This window comes from Pristis pectinata, chromosome 1 (genome assembly GCF_009764475.1).
Source record: "Pristis pectinata isolate sPriPec2 chromosome 1, sPriPec2.1.pri, whole genome shotgun sequence".
In the NCBI taxonomy this organism is placed as follows: Eukaryota; Metazoa; Chordata; class Chondrichthyes; order Rhinopristiformes; family Pristidae; genus Pristis; species Pristis pectinata.
This window is the reverse complement of record NC_067405.1, coordinates 136,832,628-136,857,464: the sequence shown is the minus strand read 5'-3', so window position 1 is coordinate 136,857,464 and position 24,837 is coordinate 136,832,628. Positions and strand designations below refer to the sequence as shown.

Sequence of the window (24,837 nt, the reverse complement as noted above, 5' to 3'; positions counted from 1 at the left end):
TATTCATTGAAAAAGGGGTCTTTTAACTCAGTGTATTGCTGAAATATATGTCTGATATTTTAACACCACCTGCAGTAAGAATGGCAGCTGCACATAAATCCACAAAGTAAAATTCAACGATATCAAAAGCTATTGTCTAATTAGAATTCTCATGATAAAGACAGGAGAAAAATTGTAATTGTAATTGTCATTAAATTTCAAGACCCTTAATGTAAACTTTTAACAAACCACTATAAGGCATCTTACAACACTGTACGTCTGTGATAATTGGAAGACTGTATGTAAAGGGCTGCAGTTAACTTTTGGTTTCATTGCTAACATTGACAGTAGCATCAACACTCAGAAGTGATGATTACAGTAAAGTTTTGATAAACTCCTAAAATTCAAACAACTCAGATGATTTGCCTGAGGGAATGAAATATAAGACTTCTAAGTTTACTGATGACGCAACTGAGTAATTCTATGAGTAGTGATGGAAATACAGAGAACTCAAGAGGACATAGACAAGACAAGTAAGTGGGCGAGAATATATCCGATGAAGTACAATGTGGAAAAGTGTCATGTTTAGGTTATTAAAATTTGTAGGCTGTTTCCAATCTATTCCTTGCACACAGTTATAGGATGCATAAAATCAAAGAAATAAAAAATGGTAGCTTAGCCAGGAGTAGCCCATTTATAGCAAGACACTAGCAAATTTGTGGAGGTAAAAATATACATGGCATACAATTGGAATAAAAAAAACATAAGCCAAAATTATTCAATATCTTTATGAATGCTAATGTGTTTCTGAGATACTGGAATGGATATACTTTCAGTAATAATTTTAACATTATTTTGCTGTGCTCGTGAAATTCTTGTAGTTTTAACTCATTTACAATACATTCAAATTAATATAACCAAATTATGTCCTGGTTATCAGCATTATGTCATAAAGATCTTTGCCTGGTAAGCTATTCTCAAAATACTTGTGATTTAAAAATTTTGAATTTATAGTTGAGTACTCTGTTGGTGACATATTGAGCAGTGTGTTAGCCCAATGGTGTGGTGGGAGATGACATTTGAAGATGTACTCACTGACCCTGAGACACGTGTGAGGCGTCTGAACAAATGGCAGCAGTGTAAGAAAGTGTAAGCAAGTGTATGCAATCTTCTCAGACATCTCATCCATTTGCATTCAATTAACAGTGCAGAAGAAATATCCTGATGTATTTGTATCAGTGAGGTTCTGGAGGACTGGAGAGTGGCTAATGTGGTACCGCTGTTTAAAAAGGATAGCAAAAACAAGCCAGGAAACTACAGGCTGGTGAGTCTGATGTCACTGGTGGGTAAATTGCTGGATGGGATAGGATCTACCAACATTTGAAGAGACAGGGTCTGATTCAGGACAGTCAGCATGGCTTTGTGTGTGGGAAGCTGTGTCTGTCAAATCTTGTTCTTTGAGGAGGTAACCAAAATGGTAGATGAGGGTAGGGCAGTGGATGTTGTTTATATGGATTTTAGCAAGGCCTTTGACAAGGCCCCTCATAGCAGGCTAGTCTGGAAAGTTGGATCACATGGGATCCAGGGGCAGATAGCTGATTGGATTCATAATTGGCTCAGTGGTAGGAAGCAGAGGGTGATGGTTGAGGGTTGTTTCTTGGGCTGGAAGCCTGTCTAGTGGTGTGCCACAAAGGTTGGTGCTGGGACCCTTGTTTGTAAGTTGTATAAGTGATTTGGATGTGAACGTACAAGGCATAGTTAGTAAGCTTGCAGATGATACTAAAATAGGTGGTGTAGACAATGTGTAGAAGGATATGAAATATTACAGGGGGATCTTGATCCGCTAGGTAAGTGGGCCAAGGATTGCCAAATGGCTTTCAATCCAAATAAATGTGAGGTATTGCATTTTGGGAGAATGAACCAGGATAGGTCTTGTACAATGAATGGTAGGGCCCTGGGGAGTGTTATGGAACAGAGGGACCTAGGAGTGCAAGTGCATAGTTCATTGAAAGCAGCATCTTGTTTAGATAGGGTAGTGAAGAAGGTGTTTGGCACACTGGCCTTCATCAGTCAGGGCATTGAGTCTAGGAGTTGGGAAGTTATGTTGCAGTTATATAAGATGTTATAAGGCTGCACTTGGAGTACAGTTTTGGTCACCCTGTTCTAGGAAAGATGTTATTAAACTAGAAAGTGCAGAAGAGATTTACCAGGATGTTGCCTGGACTTGGGCCTGAATTACATGGAGAGGTTGCATAGACTAGGACTTTATTCCCTGGAACATAGAAGATTGAGTGCTGTCCTGATATACAAGATTATGAAGGGCATAGACAGGGTGAAAGCATATCGTCTTTTTCCCAGGGAGGAGGTGCTAAAAAACAAAAAGGCGTAGGTCTAAGATCAGAAGTGAGAGATTTAAAAGGGACATCAGGGGCAGCTTCTTCATGCAAAAGCTGATGTGCATTTGGAATGAACTACTAGAAATAGTGGTTGAGGCAGGCACATTAGCAATGTTTAAGAGCCATCTAGATAAGTACATGGATAGGAGAGGTTTAGAGGGCTATGGGCCAAATGTGAGCAGATGGGATGAACGCACTGGGCAACAGTTGGCATGGATGAGTTGGGCCAAAGGGCCTGTTTCCCATCTGTAAGACTATAACATTTATCTACTATAACACTATAAGACTATAACAAATATAAGATATATTTATCTTGATGATAAATAGCCAGCATCTGACAATAAGGGAAATGTTATTAACCAATTTTAGAAATGCTCATTGTTGTCTTCTTCGTATAAATTTCCAACCTCTGTGGGCAAGACAGTTAGATCCAACTACCCATAAAATTCTCCAGAATGACTATCATCAGCACTGCACAATGAAGAAATTAGGTTCAGCGGAGCTGGACTGCCATGAGATTTTTCTTCCTATTCCTCCTCTGTCCACTTCACTCTTGCTTTCCAACCCACACACCCACCTTCTTTCAAGAGCATCAACCAGACACTGAACTACTGTACAGCTATGTGATTATAATCTGTCTGTAAATTGGAAGGATTAAAGTATTAATGTTTTAAAATTAGAGGACTGCATCCACTTGACTGACTGAAATGCAAATAATGACCTTGTTGGTCAGTTAAATAGCTGCTGCTGATAGCACAAACCCAGAAATAACTAAACAGATTATTGAACTCGCCAAAGGAACATTAGGTGGGTTTCCTATTGGAGCAAGGATATTTGTTCTTCCAATTCTCAAAACTGTTTCATAATTTGTTCCACATCACTGTAAAACACAGCTTTGTCACTGCTCATTAATTTTAGATACTTTAGAAGTTGGATATTTACTTCATGTTGGCAGGAATATGGGGCTATGCTGAGGTCAGGTAATAAACCATAAAGGGCATTTGGTGTGTGGAAGCAAGTTAGAGTATTTGAATCTCTGGTTATAGAATATAAATTACACTTATTCCAAATTTTGACAAATTTTCCTCACTGTATAGTAGAGTAGCATTTTAATATAATGTAAAATGCATGTTAAATACTGGAAAGTGTAACGTAATATGGCAGTATAAACAAAAACTGAAATGGTGCTGTTAAAGTTCCACCCTTGCTCAAACAAAAGGTACTGGGCACATATCGACCTAAAAATGGCAGTATGGGGAATTGGGCCCTGATATGAGCTGAAAGTACACAAAGCAAACTATGTAAGATTTCATCCATTAGGAAGAGCCAAGGCAGTTTAAGTTCATAAAGGTCAATATGACTTTAGTCAAACAAAGCTCCATCAGGTTTGTAAGCCCATCTAGGCACATAATATACCTTTTGTTTTCAATAGTTTTCACCTTAAGAGCTAGCAGATGATCTTATATACTCGTGCACAGCAATTTTTAAAAATCCTTTCAGTGAGCATAAATTTGCATATCAATCAAATAGCCAATGCACATTTCTTGTGTAGCAGACCTCAATGGAGTCTGCAGTCAAGCTTGTCAACTGCATATTGCACAAATACTGAAGTTGATGTCTGAGGAAAAAATCACATTCTAAATGTTAATGATTGATGTGGCTTTGAAGTAAAAATATTAAAATCACTGTTAGCCAATTTATTCAGTACAATGTTCTGGGTACAACCAGTTTGGCCAGACTGACACTGGAATGCCAATTTCAATATGCAGCATTATCTTTGATAGGAGTCCTATTCTTCTCAAAGCTCAGTGCTGAAGTTTAGCATTGTCAAAAAGAAAGCATTAAATAAAAAATCCTCCAGAGAAAGTACAGGTAAATATTTAAATAGTCACCAATCCTAAACAACCTGATTGATGTAATGCCAAAATTCTTAAGGTCCACCGCAGTGGAATGTGGCAGTTTCCTCAAGAGCAGAACAACTTAAGGGGATTCTGAATCAAAGTATGTAATGTGATTTCTGATAGTTTCTAGCTTTGTTTTAACCTAGAATAATTTTATTCAATTTTAATTATTCTCAAAGATGGATAAAAAACAGCACTTTTACTGTGGAGTATACATTAAGTCAAAGTCGTACAGCATGGATGTAGACCATTTGGCCCATTATATCCATGCTGACCAGTGGGCACCCATCCATATTAATTGCATCTTCCAGCACTTGGCCCATAGTCTTCTATGCCTAGGTATTCAAGTGCTCATCTCGACACTACTTAAATGCTATTAGTGGCTCTGCTTCCACCACTCTCTCTGGCAGTACATTTTAGCTACTCTCCACTCTCTGGGTGAAAAAGTTCCCCCTTAAATTCTAATTAAAATATCTTGCCCCAATACAGAACTTTTGATTTACTGTCTCAATTGTTTCAATTAATGATGCGGTGGGAAAGGAACTATATGCTCACTAATTCTTGACATTGTTAAGACACAGATGTTGAACATAGCTACAAAAAGTATAAATTTTTTTTCATTTATGAGATGACTTTTTGTCATTTTAAATATTAATTGAATGACATTTGAATTTCAGTATCAAATTAGTAATGTACAAAACATTAAAATACATGGAATTGCTGAGAAATTTAGTGGATATGTAAAATGAATGACAGTGATTAACTGGTTATTATCCTGCCTGTCTGCTTCTCCTTTCCAGTGTTGTGCCTAATAATGTACTGCTGCACCATACTGTCCTCCAAAAATAAAGGTTCATGTCAAGACCCTGAAAAATGTGAACAACTTCCTTGCTTTAGGAGCTAACTCTCAGATGTCAATAATGCACCACTAAAACTTTTGGTCAAATGAGGAAAAGTGTTTGAAGATTTAGACCTCATACCTGGCACACAATTCATGATTGATTCAGTGTTCCCTGACATTATATATGCTTCTGAGACCTGGACTGCCTGCAGCAGGCATTTCAAAGCACCAGAAAAATGCCACAAACTTTGTCTCCACAAAATCCTCAATTCACTAAAGGATAAGCAAACCAACAATCTCTCGCTCAACATCAGTAAAACTAAAGAGTTGATTGACTTCAGGAAGGAGGAGAGTGGACATGTGCCAGTCTACACTGGGGGATTGGCAGTGGGGAGAGTCAGCAGCTTTGAATTCCTGGGTATTAACATATCAGATGACCTGTTCTGGGCCCAGCATATAGATGTAATCACAAGAAAGATGCACTAGTATCTTTACTTAGGAGGTTTGGCTTGTCACTGAACATAAACTTCTACAGATGTACTGTTGAAAGTATCCTTTAGCAACATTATCACCACTTTGATTATTTTGCACTAAAATGGACTTTTTGTTCTAATTGTGTTCTTTCTTGTAAAAGTTGTGTATCATTTTTTTCTTGTGAATGTTGCTTACATGCTGCTATGTGCCTGTGATGCTGCTGCAAGTAAGTTTTTCATTGCATCTGTACATACATGCATATATTTGTGTATATGACAATAAACTCAACTTTGACCAATGTCAATTTCTTTTTCTGGACCACATTGTTTACATGCTCAACTGCATGTAAACAAGAAACAGACATTCTATTCTCAGTTTTGTCAGGGCCAGGGAAAAGATTCAAAGCCTACTTGAAATATAACATTCAGGATGAAATTGGAAACCTCATGTCCATGCATTAGGAGCACACAGAGGCCCTGTGGAAGTGGCAGAAGAACTGTCCACCAGTCCATCCCATCAGCCACCACTGCCCTATTTAAGGAAGAGTCTGCAGTTCCCACATTTGCCACCTCAGGATCCACAAAATCAGAGTGGAAGTAATCCTCAAAAGAAGAAATAACCCAGAGACTGAGTGTGAAATTCTCAAAATTCAGTTATGGAAAAATTCAGACTGGGGGAGGGGGAAAACTGAGTAGGAGTAAAAGTGACCATAAAGCTCTTAGACGGTCATATAAACCCAACAGTTTCACCTATGTTTTTTGAGAAAGTAAACATTATGTTGTTGTTAATACCAGTCCAGTATCAACATTGTTGACTTTTAACTGCCCTCCGAAAAGCCCCAGGAAGTTACTCAGTGAAGGATGTCAATTGGGGGTGGGGGGAGAAAGTCCAAGCCTCCCAGTTGTGCCCAAGAAGGATGAAAAGAAAGATAGATGTATTGTCAGATGTGGATTTTCATGCCTTGACGCGATCAACAAGAACATTCAAGAAAGAGGCCCAAATTCCCAGTTTGTACTTCCATTGGTGGTAGCACAAATTGTTCAGCGCTATGAAAATTTTCTTAGGAATATTAACATCAGGCTATAGTCTGTTAAACATAAGCATCTAATAACAAGAATGAAAGACATGTTTCCATTCTAGCTACTGTAATATTTTTTGTACAATACTGAAGCTTCAGGACCAAGCATGTTAAAGTTAGGCACGAACAATTTATTGTACATATTGACTACATACAGGGATGCAGGTTAACTTTACCAAGTCTCCACACAGTTTACCCAATTTTTTCAAGAAACGAGATGGCTGCACTTATATACACTAAATGACCTTAACAATGCATGACTATTCTTTTTAAAGAAACATGCACACTCACCAAAATAGGTTGACAAAACAAAATCTGTTTAAAAAGCATTACTCTGAAGGGAAATCAATGGTTCAAACCAATGACAAAGAGAAAAAAGCTCTGTTAAAAATAATGCATAGGTTAAAAATTAACAAACCATTGTTCTAAATCCATCACTTAGTTCTTAACTTTATAAGAATACTTACCAATGCATTCTCCAATAGCTGTACGTTGGAATCCTGGCTGACATTCCATGATGCATTGATAGGAACCAATAGTATTCTCACACTTCCAGATCCCGCATAGAGAGCTGGCATATAAACTGCATTCATCAATATCTAAGTAAATACAAGCAGAATCAAAAAGGTTGGTATAATTATGAATGGCATTCTAATGCTTGATAAGCTTACATACATCTTCAAAAATACTTGCCTTAGTTCAAATTTAAAATAACAAAACCAATTGGAATAATAGTAACTTGAGAATAATAGGTGTGCTATGGGGTGATGCTACAGTGTCTCAATGAGCATTTTGTCCATAGATCTGCAACAGCCACTTCAATAGCTACTTAACAGCTGTTATACAGTTTTCTCTGCAGAGATCAGTGCCTGCAGTGAAGATCAAGACCTCAATTAGAGTGGAGGGGGGCAGAGTCAGGTAGGTAGTTGAAAAATAGAAACAGAAGGGAGGATAGACGTTGGCCTGAAGTGAATAGGGCATTGGAGATTGACCAGTGCGTGGAGGTGGAGAAATGGCGGGAGGAGGGAACCAAAATTTAAAAAATAATCAGACTTACATTAGTATGGTCTCAGACTGGAATAGTGGTATTAAGGCCTAGGAGTGCCCAACAACAGTGTTGTAGAACAGAGAGACCTAGGGGCATAAATACATAATTCCCAGAAAGTGGCAACACAGGTAGACAGGGTGGTGAAGATGGCATATGGCACACTTGCCTTCATTGGTCGGGGCACTGACTGCAAGAGTTGGGACATCATGTTATAGCTGTACAGGATGTTGGTGAGTCTGCACATGGAGTATTGTGTGCAGTTCTGGTGACCATACTATAGGAAAGATGTGATTAAGCTAGAGAAGGTGCAAAAAAGATTCACAAGGCTGTTTCTGGTATTGGTGTTGGTATTGATTTATTATTGTCACTTGTACCGAGGTACAGGGAAAAGCTTGCCTTACAAACCGATCGTACAGGTCAATTCATTACACAGTGCAGTTACATTGAGTTAGTACAACGTGCATTTATATAGTACAGGTAAACACAGTAACAGTACAGAGTAAAGTGTCACAGCTACAGAGAAAGTACAGTGCAATAAGGTGCAAGGTCAATAGTCTTATCACAGTGGGGTAGAAGCTGTCCTTAAGTCTGGTGGTACGTGCCCTCAGGCACCTGTATCTTCTACCCAATGGAAGAGGAGAGAAAAGAGAGTGTCCCGGGTGGTTGGGGTCTTTGATTATGCTGGCTGCTTCACCAAGACAACGAGAGGTAAAGACAGAATCCAAGGAGGGGTGGCTGGTGTCCGTGATGTGCTGGGCTGTGTCCACACCTCTCTGTAGTTTCTTGCGGTCCTGGACAGAGCAGTTGCTGTACCAAGCCGTGATACATCCAGATAGGATGCTTTCTATGGTGCATCGGTAAAAGTTGGTGAGAGTCAAAGGGGACAAACCAAATTTCTTTAGCCTCCTGAGGAAGTAGAGGCGCTGGTGAGCTTTCTTGGCCGTGGCATCTACGTGATTTGACCAGGACAGGCTGTTGGTGATGTTCACTCCCAGGAACTTGAAGCTCTCAACCCTCTCGACCTCAGCACCATTGATGTAGACAGGTGCATGTACACTGCCCCCTTTCCTAAAGTCAATGACCAGCTCTTTTGTTTTGTTGACATTGAGGGAAAGGTTGTTGTCATGACACCATTCCACTAAGCTCTCTATCACTGGAAGACTTATAAGAAGAGACTGGATAGGCTGGGACCGTTTTCTCTGGAATGAAGGAGGCTGAGGGGTGACCTTATAGAGATTTATAAAATCACGAGGGGCATATATAGGGTATACAGTATATTCACAGTCTTTTTCCCATGGTAGGGGGGTCTAAAACAAGAGGGCATAGGTTTAAGGTGAGCGGGGAAAGACTTAAAGGGGACGAGGGGCAAGTTTTTCATACAGAGGGTGGTGAGCATGTGGAACGAGCTGCCAGTGGAGGTGGTAGAGGCAGCTACAATTATAGCATTTATAAGACATTCGGAAAGGCACATGGATAGGAAAGTTAGTTTTAGAAATACAGGCCAAATACAAGCAGATGGGACCAGCTCAGGTAGGCACCTTGGTCAGCATGGATGAGTTGGAACAAAGGGCCTGCTTCCGTGATGTATAACTCTACAACTCTATAATAGGAGCAGCTAGGACAATGTGGACAAATTGCACATGCAATTCTCATAAGAGGGGGAATGGCAACATTTGATGTACGTCAGGTGGGGAAATCAGATGTAGCAGGTTGAATTTTTGGAGTGACTGAAATCAATCCAGAAGTGGCCTTTACTGTATTTCATTTTCAATATCCATTTTCAACCACTTTATACTGAAATAATCAGTGCTCTATGATCAAATCTCTAAATAATTTATTTTCAGGAAAAAGTTTGAATAGACATCTCAAAAATTATTTAATTCAAAATGCATGGATTCATTGTTTTCATTGAAAATATGGGAAATGTCAATAACCTTTGTCAAACAATAATGCAAAACAACCAATCATATAAAAAATCATTGCAAATCAGCACAAAAGAACATGAAGTATACTTTTCATTAGGCAATCTAATTGCTTGCAGATCTTTAGTGATGTTGCTTGTATTAAGTTGCTTGTGTGATGCTGCATGGTAGGTATGGGGTCAGCAGGGTGATGGAAATGTGAATGCTGTGTAGATTACAACTTAATGTAAGAGTGTTAGGCTATGCCCTGAATGTACTATTTTAGGGGAAATATTAGATTTAAGGTAAGAATACAGATAAATAACACCAGATCCTTTACTAAACCCACATTTCTCGTGGCAAAATAGGAAGACCTGGGAAACTATTGCTTGAAGCAGCCTGGGACAAAATTTTGTTGAAGACATTACAAAGAAACAAAAAGGTAAAACGCTGCAGGTCTACTCATTTACTTTTTTTTTTGTAGGCAATGTGTTTGAAATTCTTTGAATTGTGCACCTTCACGTATCTGTTTTCCATGCACCTGGTTCTGAAATATATCTTCGGTATAACAAACTTTACTGTATATTTTAACACCAAAATAAAGTTATCAATATTTTTACAATGATTCTTACCAATACATTGTTCTGCTTCAGGTAAATGTGTAAACCCTGTTTCACATCTACACATATAGGATCCATCTGTATTTATGCACTGTCCACCTGAACAATTAGTCTCCTCACTGCATTCATCCACATCTGTAGGATAAACAATACATAAGATAAAACAAATAATTTGAGTGGATAGATTAAAATGATACTTCTTATAGCCAAATACAATAAATTGAAGAGAAAAAACTTTTGGACACACTCTATGATTGTTTTTGATGCTGAAATAATTAAGTGTCCTTAAGATTTGATATTTTAATTAAGGAAGAGTAGCAAGCAAAGAAACCAACGGAAAAGAAACAAAGTACAATGGATGTTCTTTCAGGACTCCCAGACAAATACAGAACTCCTAGTTCTTGTTGGCTGAGCTCCATTGGCAATTTCCAGGTTAAACTCTGCCGCCGTATTCTGTATGAAGTTCTTAATTGTGCAGAAGCTTACTGTAAATATCTAATACTTATACTCTCAGATCCTGCACCTGGTGTGACCGTAATTCATCTTAAATTCGTGCCTGCTTTTCCATACCCTTTTGTCTCATGGACTTCAATTTTGATTACAAGCCTATATCATATGTTACTCAATCAAATGTCTTTTAAGTGCCCAAATCCACAATATCAACTGCATTATTCTCAACCTACTATCTTATTAACACAATATACAATTCTGTACTGGATCTGGTTTGTTAGTGTAAGTGTACCATTTTTTAAATAGATCCATACCACTATACCATTTATGTCTGGAAAAGTATTACAGTTATAAAACCCAAAAAACTGAAGAAGACAAAATATACGATCCTAAGTACATTGATTTGTTAAAAACAGAGTAGAAACTGGAAATATTTTTGCTCCTGCCTCAGCAACTATAATCATAGAACCAAAGAACAATACAGCACAATACAGGCCCTTCGGTCCACCATGTTGTGCTGACCTTTAAACCACACCTCAGACTATCTAACCCTTTCCTCCCATATATCCCCCTATTTTAAATTCCTCCATATGGTTATCTAACAATTTCTTGAACCTGACCAATGTATCTGCCTCCACCACTACCCCAGACAGTGTATTCCATGCACCAACCACTCTCTGGGTGAAAAACCTTCCCTTGATATCTCTCTTGAACTTCCCACCCATTACTTTAAAGCCATGCCCTCTTGTATTGAGCATTGGTGCCCTGGGAAAGAGGCACTGGCTGTCCACTCTATCTATTCCTCTTAATATTTTGTATACCTCTATCAAGTCTCCTCTCATCCTCCTCCGCTCCAAAGAGTAAAGCCTTAGCTCCCTTAGTCTCTCCTCATAATCCATACTCTGCAATCCAGGCAGCATCCTGGTAAATTTCCTCTGCATCCTTTCCAACGCTTCCACATCCTTCCTATAATGAGGTGATCAGAACTGGACACAGTACTCCAAGTGTGGGCTAAACAAAGTTTTGTAGAGCTGCATCATTACCTCGTGGCTATTAAACTCGATCCCACAACTTATGAAAGCCAACATCCCATACGCTTTCTTAACTACTCTACCCACCTGTGAGGCAACTTTCAGTGATCTGTGGATATGAACCCCCAATCCCTCTTTTGCTCCTCCACACTACCTAGTATCCTGCTATTAACCATGTACTCTGCCTTGGAGTTTGTCCTTCCAAAGTGTACCACCTCACACTTCTCCAGATTGAACTCCATCTGCAATTTGTCAGCCCAGCTCTGCATCCTATCAATATCCCTCTGCAAGCTTCGACAGTCCTCCACACTATCCACAACACCACCGACCTTTGTGTCATCTGCAAACTTGCTAACCCACCATTCTACCCCCTCATCCAAGTCATTAATAAATATCACGAAAAGTAGAGGTCCCAGAACCGATCCTTGTGGGACACCACTAGTCACAGCCCTCCAATCTGAATGCACTCCCTCCTCCACAACCCTCTTCTTTCTATAGGCAAGCCAATTCTGAATCCACACGGCCAAGCCTCCCTGGATCCCATGCCCTCTGACCTTCTGAAGAAGCCTAGCATGAGGAACCTTGTTAAACACCTTACTAAAATCCACGTAGACCACATCCACTGCACTAACCTCATTAATCTTCCTGGTCACCTCCCCAAAGAACCCTATCAGGCTTGTGAGACATGATCTTCCCTTTACAAAGCCATGCTGGCTGTTCCTAATTAGTCCACGATTCTCTAAATACTCATGGATCCTATCTCTTAGAATCCTTTCCAACAGCTTGCCCACCACAGACGTAAGGCTCACTGGTCTGTAATTCCCTGGACTATCCCTACTACCGTTTTGAATAAGGGGACAGCACTTGCCACCCTCCAATCTCTGGTACCATTCTCGTGGACAACGAGGACTCAAAGATCCTAGCCAATGGTTCAGCAATCTCCTCCCTTGTCGCGCGGAGCAGCCTGGGGAATATCCCGTCAGGCCCCGGGGACTTATCTGTCCTAATATTTTCTAACAACTCCAACACATCCTCCCTCTTGATATCTACATGCTCTAGAATATTAACCTTACCAACACTGTCCTCAGCATCATCAAGGCCCCTCTCGTTGGTGAATACTGAAGAGAAGTATTCATTGAGAACCTCACCTACTTCCACAGCTTCCAGGCACATCTTCCCACCTTTGTCTCTAATCAATCCTACCTTTACTCTCGTCATCCTTCTGTTCTTCACATAAGTGAAAAAAGCCTTGGGATTTTCCTTAACCCTACTCGTCAAAGCCTTTTCATGTCTCCTTCTTGCTCCCCTCAGCCCCTTCTTGTTCCCTCCTTGCTACCCTTTATTCCTCATGAGCTCTATCTGATCCTTGCTGCTTACACCTTATGTATGCTGCCTTGTTCTTCCTAACTAGTTGTTCCACCTCTCTTGTCACCCATGGTTCCTTCACCCTGCCATTCTTTCTCTGCCTCACTGGGACAAATTTATCCCTAACATCCTGCAAGAGATCCCTGAACAACGACCACATCTCCATAGTACATTTCCCTTCAAAAATGTCATCCCAATTTACACTCGCAAGTTCTAGCCTTATAGCCTCATAACTTGCCCTTCCCCAATTAAATATCTTCCTGTCCTCTCTGCTCCTGTCCTTGTCCATGACAATGCTAAAGGTTAGGGAGCAGTAGTCACTGTCCCCCAGATGCTCACCCACTGAGAGATCTGTCACCTGACCCGGTTCATTACCTAATACTAGATCTAATATGGCATTCCCTTTAGTCGGCCTGTCAACATACTGTGACAGGAATCCGTCCTGGACACGCTTAACAAACTCTGCCCCGTCTAAACCTTTGGCACTAAGCAGGTGCCAATCAATATTTGGGAAGTTGAAGTCTTCCATGATAACCACCCTGTTATTCTTGCACCTTTCCAAAATCTGCCTCCCAATCTGCTCTTCAGTATCCCTGCTGCTACCAGGGGGCCTATAGAATACTCCCAATAGATTAACTGCTCCTTTCTTGTTCCTAACTTCCACCCATACTGACTCTAGAGAGGATTCTTCTACATTATCCACCCTTTCTGCAGCTGTAATAGTTCATGCTTCAACATGAAGAAAATGTTTGATCTCTACTCCTTGTCCTTTACCTAGAATTTAGCTAATCGAATAAATGATTATAAAACAAAAAAAGTAGGAAGGAAAAGAAATTGGGAGAGAATTATTTTCATGAGTTAATGATATAAATGAACCTGTAGTACTATGAACTGACCAAAGTAAAAATCAAATATAAGAAAACAATCAGATACCAGCTAATGATCTAAAATTAAGCCTTGGCATTAAATATAAATAGAAAAAACACTCTTCCCCTCAAAGCCAAATCAAATAAAATTGAGCTAGGATGTTAATATCGAAGTTTTTAACCTCATTGAGCCTTTACATGTCTGATCTCACTGCTACAGCCTTAAAACCATCCAATGCTTCTCCTATCTCAGTAAGTTCAATAAGCTTTAATCACTCATCATTGTTAGCCCTTCAGAGAAAGGGTTTCGACTGTTGCTCACTGAAAAATCTAGATTTATAAAACTCTCCAATAATACTTATATCTTATGAACCAAAGGAATGGTATTTGCTGAATATTTATAACTACATTCATTGATAATTATTTGTTATAAATTCATATCTGCTATGTATAAATGTCTGAGCATGTTACCTACTCACACTGCGTCGTAACTTACAAGACCCAGGAGAATAAAAAAGAAAAATGCTTTGCAATCTGAATGGGATATCAATGACTTTCGCGTGCATATTTCTTCATTCCTTCCACAAGTGGATCCAATTAGCACTAGATGAGTTGTAAAATGCATAATTTTACAGTATGGTATGATGCACGGAGTAATGGTTAGAGTCAGACTTAACTCAAGTCAGTCACATGAGTCAGACATCCTAAGTTCTTTCAGAACAACTTAGGTTCATGGAAATTATACAAACTAAAGGGCTCATGACACCATCTGCCTTCCCAGTCTACCTTATTTAACTTAAACAGAATAAATTTTCTGTTTTCTGTCAATTCAGAACTGGTAATTGGTAATTAGTTTATTATTGTCACATGTACCGAGATACAGTGGAAAAAACTTTGTTTTGCATGCCTCCATACAGATCTTTCACAAGTATATTGAGGTAGTACAAGAAAAAAGCAATAACAGAATGCAGAATATAGTGTTACAGTTACAGACAAAGTGCAGTGCAGGTAGGCAATAAGGTGCAAGGGCCATGACGAGGTAGACCGTGAAGTCAAGACTTCATCTTTATTGTACACAAGATCCACTCAATAATCTTATAATAGCGGGATAGAAGCTGTCCTTGAGCCTAGTGGTGCATGATTTCAAGCTTTTGTATCTTCTGCCTGATGGAAGGAGGGAAAAGAGGGAATGTCTGGGGTGGGAGAGGTCTTTGATTAAGTTGGCTGCTTTTCTGAGGCAGCATGAAGTGCAGACAGAGTCCATGGAGGGGAGGCTTGTTTTCATGATGGACTGAGCTATGTCTACTGTGTAAGAACTCTCTGCAATTTCTTGTGATCTTGTGCAGAACAGTTGCCATACCAAGCTGTGATGCATCCAAATGGGATGCTTTCTTTGGTGCATCTATAAAAGTTGGCAAGGGTCAATGGAAGCATGACAAATTTCCTTAGCCTTCTGAGGACTGGTGCACTTTACTCGCCATGGCATCTATGTGGTTGGACCAAGACAAGCTGTTGGTGATGTTTACATCTAGGAACTTGAAGTGTCTTTTCTGTTGTCTTCATCTCTCATTTTCTATTTTCACTGAGCACTTTCTCATCTGATTGATTTCAAAGCCCTATCTCAAATTTCTAGATCACTTTTCTCAATGGCATCTGAAAGTCAGTCCATTTCCTACTGCTCAAATGCGGTTCAGTTGGGTATATTGAGTACTTTGCTTTCTAACTCATTTGAATTTTGTGCTCCATCAGTTAGTTAACAAAGTGTAAGAACATAAGAAATAGGAGCAGGAGTAGGCTATACTATTTATCACTTTTGGAGACAAGCCACTAAATTGCTATGACTGCAACTCTGGGAAAAATACTAAATTCCAATTAGTTTATTAAAACTTTTCGTCTGACTACAGATTAACTTGGGACTTTCCTGATGAATTAACCACTTTAAAGCAAGTTGTAACCTAAAATATACCTTAAAATAAATCATAACTTGATAATTTCCATGGACAAAAATGTTCAAGGAAGTCCTGAAATGTGACATAGATTTAGGTGAAAAAAAACCTCTTGTGCAACAATGTATCCAAAATATGATAACTTGGCTATTTGACAGTACACTGAGTGAACATACATTTAGCCAGAGAACTATCCAGCATTGTTTATCCAAGGCGTCTCTGGCAATCTGCTAACTTCTAAAATTACACTACATTAAATGAATGACCTCATAAAAATTGCAGAGTCTAAACTGTTTGGAGCAAATGTTCTGTAATGGCAATGAATGTGTATCTGCTGTCCATTATTTGAAGAAAATGCTTTGTTTTTAATCATAGTATGACGCCAGAAAGTTTTACTAATTAAAACTTAATGTTTTCCTTTGCAAGCTTTAAAGAGTCTGAAATTTGATTTGCACTGTACATTGGTTACAGGCTTACAGAGGATATAGGCTTACAGAGGATATACTACACAAAAACACCCTATTCAGCCCAACCAGTCTACAGCAGCTTTTATGTTCCAGTTGAACCTTCTCCTGTCTATTCTCATTCAAGTCAATCAGCATAAGCTCTATTCCCCTCTCCCTCCCCTTAACTGCATCTATTCTATTCACTTCCACTGTTCACTGTGTTAGTGAGTTCCATGTTCTCAAGTTTTTTTCTGAATTCCTTATTTGACTTCTTGGTATCTCTTTTATATCGATGGCCTCTAGTTATATTTTCCTCACGTGGAAGCATTCTTTGAGTATCACTCTTTTAAAACCTATCAACATTTTTTAAAGGCCGCTATTAGGACCCCTTCAGCCTTTTGCCATGAGAAAGAGACCCAGTTATTTCATTCTTTCCAGATATGTATTCCTTCAAGTTTCTGGCATTATCCCTGTAAATCTTTGCACTCTCTCCATTGCCTGCATGTCCTCTTTATAATATGGCAACTAGAACTGTGCACAGTATCCCAAGATTGGTCTAACCAAAGTTCCAGACAGATTTAGCATAACTTCCCTACCTTTAATTTGATCCCTCTAGAAATAAAACCTAATGCTTGGTTTGCATTTTCTTCTGTGGCTTTACTAACCTGTTCAATACTCATCCCCTCACCTTCAACTTTTCTTGAATCTATTAAACTACTTTTTGTCACATTTTTGTTCTTTTCCATAATGATTATTGAGTGTATTATGATATTCCCATTATTACCTAGATACTTGCCTACATTTACTTCTCATTGGTTCCGGTTCATTCTTTATTATTAGATTTAATATCAAATTCTCCATTACTGAACTTTCCATGAATTGAGTTAGAATGGAGTCCTTGGAACTCCATTTTCTCATTTCTATGGTCCAATTAAAGATAGTGTAATGGAAGTCCACCATGATTATTATTCTGTGTATTTACTAATTTCCTGAATTTGTCTCCATATTTCACTTTCCACCCATCTTCCCCTATTAGATGATCTGCAGACTACACCAATTAATGTGACTGATCCATTTTTAGATTTTATCTGGATTGATATAGATTCTACATTTGCTTTCCTTATATCTACTAATAAGTATTATTATTCCACCTCCCCTTTCATCCTCTCTGCCTTTCCTAAGTGGATTGTCTTCAGCTTCTAATATACTTCGGATCAATAGGATAACTGAAATTGTATGCTAATAGTAATGCAGTATATTGGGTCAAAAAGGTTAATCAAAATTAATAGATGCAAAGACGAGGAGGAGAAAGACCATAACAAAGGAAAATGCCGCAATATCTAAGTGTATAAGAAGACAGGAAAAATATAGACTAGTTGTAAAGAAATACAAAAAAAAGTAACAAAAAATACATTCAGTCAATGTCACTGAAGGATGAAATTAAACCAATTGATTTAGATCCTATCCAAATATATACCATCTTGTTTCAGACTTCTGGCTGAACCTGTTTGGAAAATAAAGTCTTTTTCTATTATAGGAGCTACTTGTATTTTGGACTAGAACAGCAGCTATTGGAGATGAAATCAATTTTATGGAGTCAAACAAATCTGTTTCAAATGACAAAGACTTATTTTTCTTTTTCATAGAATTCAGAAACATGCTGTCTATTTTTCATTTAGTACATGAGAAAAAGAAGTAGGAGCTAGAAAATCAATGTTCATGGCTGATCTAAGCCAGACCTCAACTCAACTTTCCTACCTATTCCTCATAATTCTCGAGCATGTTATAGTACAAAATGTGCTTTGTCTCAGCCTTTATATACTCAACAACTCAGCTTCTATAGGTCTTTGGGGTAAATAATTCTAAAGATTCACAATCCAAGAAGTAAAATCTCTTCATCTCCATTGTAAATGGTTGACTCTTTACATATAAACAATGTCCCCTGTTCTAGATTCCCCTATGAAGGAAAATCTACTGTCAAGCACCCTCAGAATGTTATATTTTTTCCATAAGATTACCTCTCATTCTGCTAAACAGTAACTTTTCTGAATTGTCTCGAATGCAAATTCATCTTCATTAAATAAAGAAACCCAAACTTTACACAATTCTCCAGGTTTGGTCTCAACAAAGACTTGTATACTTGCAGCGAGGCTTCCCTACTTATATATTCCATTCCCCAACAAAGGCCAAGGTTCAATTTGTCTTTCTAATAACTTAGTATACCTGCATGCTAACTTTCTGTGTTCCATGTGCAAGGGCACTCTGCACAGCATTATTTTCCATTTAAACACTATCTATTTTATTGTTCTTCTAATAAAAATCAAACACATTTCTCCATATTGTACTCCATCTGCCTAATTTGTGCCCACCTATGAAAACCAACAGTATCATTTCACAGATTCTTGTGTCTTTTTCAAATTTTCTTTTATCTTTTTATCAAGAATAATTTTGGCTACTTGGTCCCTTCATCTGTCTTTAATTCAGTTTATATATAATTGAGGCCCATCCTATGTTCCTGTGATAACCCAGTGGTTATAGATTGCCAACAGCAAGACCTTCGACATGGTCCTGCATGGTAGTCTGGTCTGGAAGATTAGGACCCATGGAATCCAGGGAAAGCAAGTTAGATGGATGAGTGACTGAGGTTCTCAATGAATACTCCTCTTCAGTGTTCACCAAGGAGAGGGGTCTTGATGACGCTGAGGACAGTGTTGGTAAGGGTAATGTTCTAGAGTATGTAGATATCAAGAGAGAGAATGTGTTGGAGCTGTTAGAAAATATTAGGACAGATAAGTGCTCAGGCCCTGACGGAATATTCCCCAGGCTGCTTCGTGAAGCAAGGGCGGAGATTGCTGAACCGTTGGCTAGGATCTTTGAGTCCTCGTTGTCAACGGGGATGATACCAGAGGATTGGAGGGTGGCGAATGTTGTCCCCTTATTCAACAAAGGTAGTAGGGATAGTCCAGGCAATTACAGACCAGTGAGCCTTACGTCTGTGGTGGGCAAGCTGTTGGAAAGGATTCTAAGAGATAGGATCCATGAGCATTTAGAGAATCATGGACTGATTAGGGACAGCCAGCATGGCTTTGTGAAGGGAAGATCTTGCCTCACTAGCCTGATAGGGTTCTTTGAGGAGGTGACCAGGAAGATTGATGAGGGTAGTGCAGTGGATGTGGTCTACATTGATTTTAGTAAGGCATTTGAAAAGGTTCCGCATGGTAGGCTTCTTCAGAAGGTCAGAGGGCATGGGATCCAGGGAGGCTTGGGCGTGTGGATTCAGAATTGGCTTGCCTGTAGAAAGAAGAGGGTTGTGGTGGAGGGAGTGCATTCGGATTGGAGGGCTGTGACTAGTGGTGTCCCGCAGGGATCGATTCTGGGACCTCTACTTTTTGTGATATTTATTAGTGGCTTAGATGAGGGGGTGGAAGGCTGGGTTAGCAAGTTTGCAGATGACACAAAGATTGGTGGTGCTATGGATGGTGTGGAGGACTGTTGAAGCTTACAGAGGGATATTGATAGGATGCAGACCTGGGCTGACAAGTGGCAGATGGAGTTCAATCAGAGAAGTGTGAGGTGGTACACTTTGGAAGGACAAACTCCAAGGCGGAGTACAAGGTAAATGGCAGGATTCTGGGCAGTGTAGAGGAGCAGAGGGATCTGGGGGTTCATATCCACAGATCACTGAAAATTGCCTCACAGGTGGACAGGGTAGTTAAGAAAGCTTATGGGATGTGAGCTTTCATAAGTCGTGGGATCGAGTTTAAGGGCCGCGAAGTAATAATGCAGCTTTACAAAACTCTGGTTAGACCACACTTAGAGTACTGTGTCCAGTTCTGGTCGCCTCATTATAGAAAGGGTGTGGAGGCGTTGGAAAGGGAGCAGAGGAGATTTACCAGGATGCTGCCTGGATTAGAGAGTATAGATTATGAGGAGAGACTAAAGGAGCTAGGGTTTTACTCATTGGAGAGGAGGAGGATGAGGGGAGACATGATAGAGGTATACAAAATATTAAGAGGAATAGAGTGGACAGCCAGTGCCTCTTTCCCAGGGCACCAATGCTCAATACAAGAGGGCATGGCTTTAAGGTAATGGGTGGGAAGTTCAAGGGAGACGTCAGAGGGAGGTTTATCACCGAGGGAGTGGTTGGTGCATGGAACGCACTGCCTAGGGTGGTGGTGGAGGCTGATTCGTTGGGCAAGTTCAAGAGATTGTTAGATAAGCGTATGGAGGAATTTAAGATAGAGGGATATATGGGAGGAAAGGGTTAGATAGTCTTAGGAGTGGTTTGAAGGTCGGCACAACATGGTGGGCCGAAGGGCCTGTATTGTGCTGTGTTGTTCTAGGGTTCTATGGATTCAAAGTTGGCTTGCAGGTAGGAAGCAAAGAGTGCTAGGTGAAGGTTGTTTCTTGGAATGGAGGCTGGTGACTAGTGGTGTGCCGCAGAAGTTGGTGTTGCGACCCTTGTTATTCATTATTCATATAAATGATTTGGATGTGAATGCACAAGGCTTGATTAGAAAGTTTGCGAAAACACAGAATTAGGAGGCGTTGTTGATAGTGAAGAAGGTGATCGTAGATTAAAGGGGGAACCTTGATCAGTTAGGCATGTGGGCTGAGGAGTGGCAAATGGATTTCAATACAGAAAAGTGTGAGGTGATGCATTTTGGTAAGTCAAACCAGTGTAGGACTTAGACTATGAATGGTAGGGAACTAGGCAGTGTCATGCAACAGAGGGACTAGGAGTACAAGTGCATAGTTCGTTGAAAATGGTGACACGGGTAGACAAGGTGGTGAAAAAGGTGTTTATCACGCTGGCATTCATCAGTCAAGGCAATGAGTATAGGAGTTGGGACATTATGTTGCAGTTGTAAGTCGTTGGTGAGGCTGCACTTGGAGGTCAGTTTAGGTCACCCTGTTATAGGAAAGATGTGGTTAAACTGGAAAGAGGGCAGAAAAGATTTACGAGGATGTTGCCAGGACTAGAGGGCGTGAGTTATAGGGAGAAATTGGCCAGGCTAGGTCTTTATTCCTTGAAGCATAGGAGGATGATTTTATAGAGGTTTATAAAATCATGAGAGGCATAGATAAGGTGGATTGTAGCAGTCTTTTCTCCAGGGTAGGGGAGTCCAAAACTAGGGGACATAGATTTAGGGTGTGAGGGGTAAGATTTAAAAGGGACCTGAGGGGCAACTTTTTCACACAGAGGGTGGTGAGTATATGGAACGAGCTGCCAGAGGATGTCATTGAGGTAGGTATAATAGTATCATTTAAGTAGCACTTGGACTGGGACATGCAGGGTTGGGACTTAGAGGGATATAGGCTAAACACAGGAAATTGGGATTAGTTGTGTGGGCACCATGGTCGGTGTGGGCTCGTTGGGCTTTTTTTTTATTGATAGCCAATCCTCTATCTGTACTAATATATTACTCCCATTGCCACAAGCTCTTTTCTTGTGGAGTAATCTTTGGTGTGGCACATCATTGAATGTTTTAGTGCGAGAAGTTTCAGGAACAAGGGTGATGAACTTAGAGAGTGGGTAAGTACGTGGAACTATAACGTGGTGGCCATTACAGACACTTGGCTGTCGCAAGGGCAGGAATGACTGCTGGATATTCTGGGGTTTAGATGTTTCAAAAGGGACAGGGGTGGAGGTAAAAGAGGTGGGGGAGTGGCTTTGCTGATCAGGGACAGTGTCACAGCTGCAGAAAGGGAGGATTGTCCTGGAGGAATCGTTCAAGTCAGTTTGGGTGGAAGTCAGAAACAGGAAGGGACCGATCACTCTATTGGGAGTATTCTACAGACCCCCCTGATAGCAGCAGAGATGCTGAGGAGCAGATCGGGAGGCAGATTTTAGAGAGGTGCAAAAATAACAGGGTTGTTGTCATGAGTGATTTCAACTTCCCTAATATTGATTGGCAACTCCTTAGTGTAAAGGGGATAGATGGGACGGAGTTTGTTCGGTGTGTACAGGCCGACCAGAGGAGAGGCCATACTGGACATGGTACTAGGCAATGAGCCTGATCAGGTTTCAGATCTCTCGGTGGGAGAGCATTTTGGAGATAGTGACCATAACTCCTTGAACTTTGCTGTAGCCTTGGAGAGGGATAGGAGCAGACGATATGGGAAAGTATTTAACTGGGGGAGAGGGAATTATGATGCTATTAGGCAGGAACTTGTGAGCATAAATTGGGAACAGATGTTCTTGGGGAAGTGCACAGCAGAAATGTGGAGGTTGTTTAAGGAACACTTGCATGGGGCTCTGGATAGCTTTGTCCCATTGAGGCAGGGTAAGGATGGTAGAGTGAAGGAACTATAGTTGACACGAGAGGTAGAATATCTTGTCAAGAGGAAGAAAGAAGCTTACCTGAGGTTTAGAAAGCATGGATCAGACAGGGCTCTGGAGAGTTACAAGGTAGCCAGGAGGAAGCTTAAGAATGGACTTAGGAGAGCGAGAAGGGGGCATAAGAAGTCCTTGGCAAGTAGGATCAAGAAAAAACCAAAGGCATTCTACACATATGTGAAGAATAAGAGTATGACTAGACTGAGGGTAGGACCGATCAGGGACAAAAGAGGAAATGTGCCTGGAGTCGGAAGAGGTAGGGGAGGTCCTTAATGAATACTTTGCTTCAGTATTCACCAGTGAGAGAGACCTTGACGTTTGTGAGGACGGTGTACGACAGACTGATATTCTAGGGCATGTCGATGTGAGGAAAGCGGATGTGCTGGAACTATAGAGAAACATTAGGAGAGATAAGTCACCGGGGCCAGAGTGTATATATCCAAGGCTACTACGGGAAGCTAGGGAAGAGATTGCTGCGCCTTTGGCGATGATCTTTGCATCCTCACTGGCCACAGGAGCAGTGCCGGATGATTGGAAGGTGGCAAATGTTCCTTTGTTTAAGAGAGGAAGTAGGGGTAACCCTGGGAATTACAGACCAGTGAGTCTTACTTCAGTGGTGGGCAAATTACTGGAGAAGATTCTTAGAGTCAGGATTTATGGGCATTAAGAGAAGTATAGGCTGATTAGGGACAGTCAGCATGGCTTTGTGAGGGGCAGGTCGTGCCTCACAAGCCTGATTGAATTCTTTGAGGATGTGACAAAGCACATTAATGAAGGTAGAGCAGTGGATGTGGTGTACATGGATTTTAGTAAGGCGTTTGATAAGGTTCCTCATAGAAGGCTTATTCAGAAAGTCAGGAGGCATGGATCCAGGGAAACTTGGCTCTGTGGATTCAGAATTGGCTTGCCCATAGAAGACAGAGAATGGTGGTAGATGGAGCGTATTCTGCCTGGAGGTCAGTGACCAGAAGTGTTCTGAAGGGATCTGTTCTGGGACCCCTACTCTGTGATATTTATAAATGACTTGGATGAGAATGTGGAAGGGTGGGTTCGTAAGTTTGCTGATGATAAAAGGTTGGTGGTGTTGTGGATAGTGTAGGAGGTTGCTGTAGATTACAACAGGATATTGATAGAATGCAGAGCTGGGCTGAGAAGTGGCAGATGGAGTTCAACCCAGATAAGTGTGAAGTGATACACTTCGGGAGATCTAATTTGAAGGCAGAATACAAGGTTAATGGCAGGACTTATGGAGTATTGGCCTTCATTAGTCGGGGTATTGAGTTCAAGAGCCGCGAGGTGATGTTGCAGCTCCCTTGAACTCTGGTCAGACCACACTTGGAGAATTGTGTTCTGTTCTGGTCGCCTCATTATAGAAAGGATGTGGAAGCTTTAGAGAGGGTGCAGAGGAGATTTACCAGGCTATTGCCAGGATTGGAAATCATGTCTTATGAGGATAAGCTGAGCGAGCTAGGGCTTTTCTCTTTGGAGAAGAGGAGGATGAGAGGTGACTTGATAGAGGTGTACAAGATGATAAGAGAAATAGATCGAGCGGACAGTCAGAGACTTTTTCCCAGTGCGACAATGGCTAACATAAGGGGACATAACTTTAAGGTGATTGCAGCAAGGTATAACGGGGAAGTCAGGGGTAAGTTTTTTTTACACAGAGAGTGGTGGGAGCATGGAATGCACTGCTGGCAGAGGTTGTGGGGGCAGATACATTAGGGACATTTAAGAGACTCTTAGATAAACACATGAATGATAGAAAAATAGGGGGCGATGTGGGAGGGAAGGGTTAGATAGATCTTAGAGCAGGATAAAATGTCAGCACAATATTGTGGGCCGAAGGGCCTGTACTGTGCTATGACATCCAAATATATTTACAGGCTTCCCTTTATTTAGTTTGTTATTACATCCTCAAAAAATTCTAATGAATTTATCAAACATGATTTCCCTTGAATAAGAACACGTTGTCTCTGATTTTCCAAATGTCCACTAGTTTCCCAATTTCAGATGTTCAACTGCTGGGCTATAGTTTCTTGCTTTTTTGTTTCCCTCTTCTCTTGAACGGGGGTGTTATATTTTTGGTTTTCTAGTCCACTGGGATTCTCTTCAGAAGCTAGGGAAGTTTTGCAGAAAGCTAGGGAATTACAAAAAA

General features: G+C 40.4%; 1 protein-coding gene across 1 annotated transcript in view; it reads right to left on the bottom strand.

Annotated features, from left to right (window-relative positions):
• Positions 1 to 24,837, bottom strand: part of LOC127568849 (latent-transforming growth factor beta-binding protein 2-like) — a 391,147-nt gene that overhangs the window by 52,240 nt on the left and 314,070 nt on the right. The window contains exons 25-26 of the mRNA XM_052013064.1: positions 10,251 to 10,373; positions 7,137 to 7,268 (exon numbers count right to left, since the gene is read on the bottom strand). Of these exons, the coding sequence (XP_051869024.1) occupies positions 7,137 to 7,268; positions 10,251 to 10,373 (255 nt within the window). The remainder of the gene's footprint in view (positions 1 to 7,136; positions 7,269 to 10,250; positions 10,374 to 24,837) is intronic.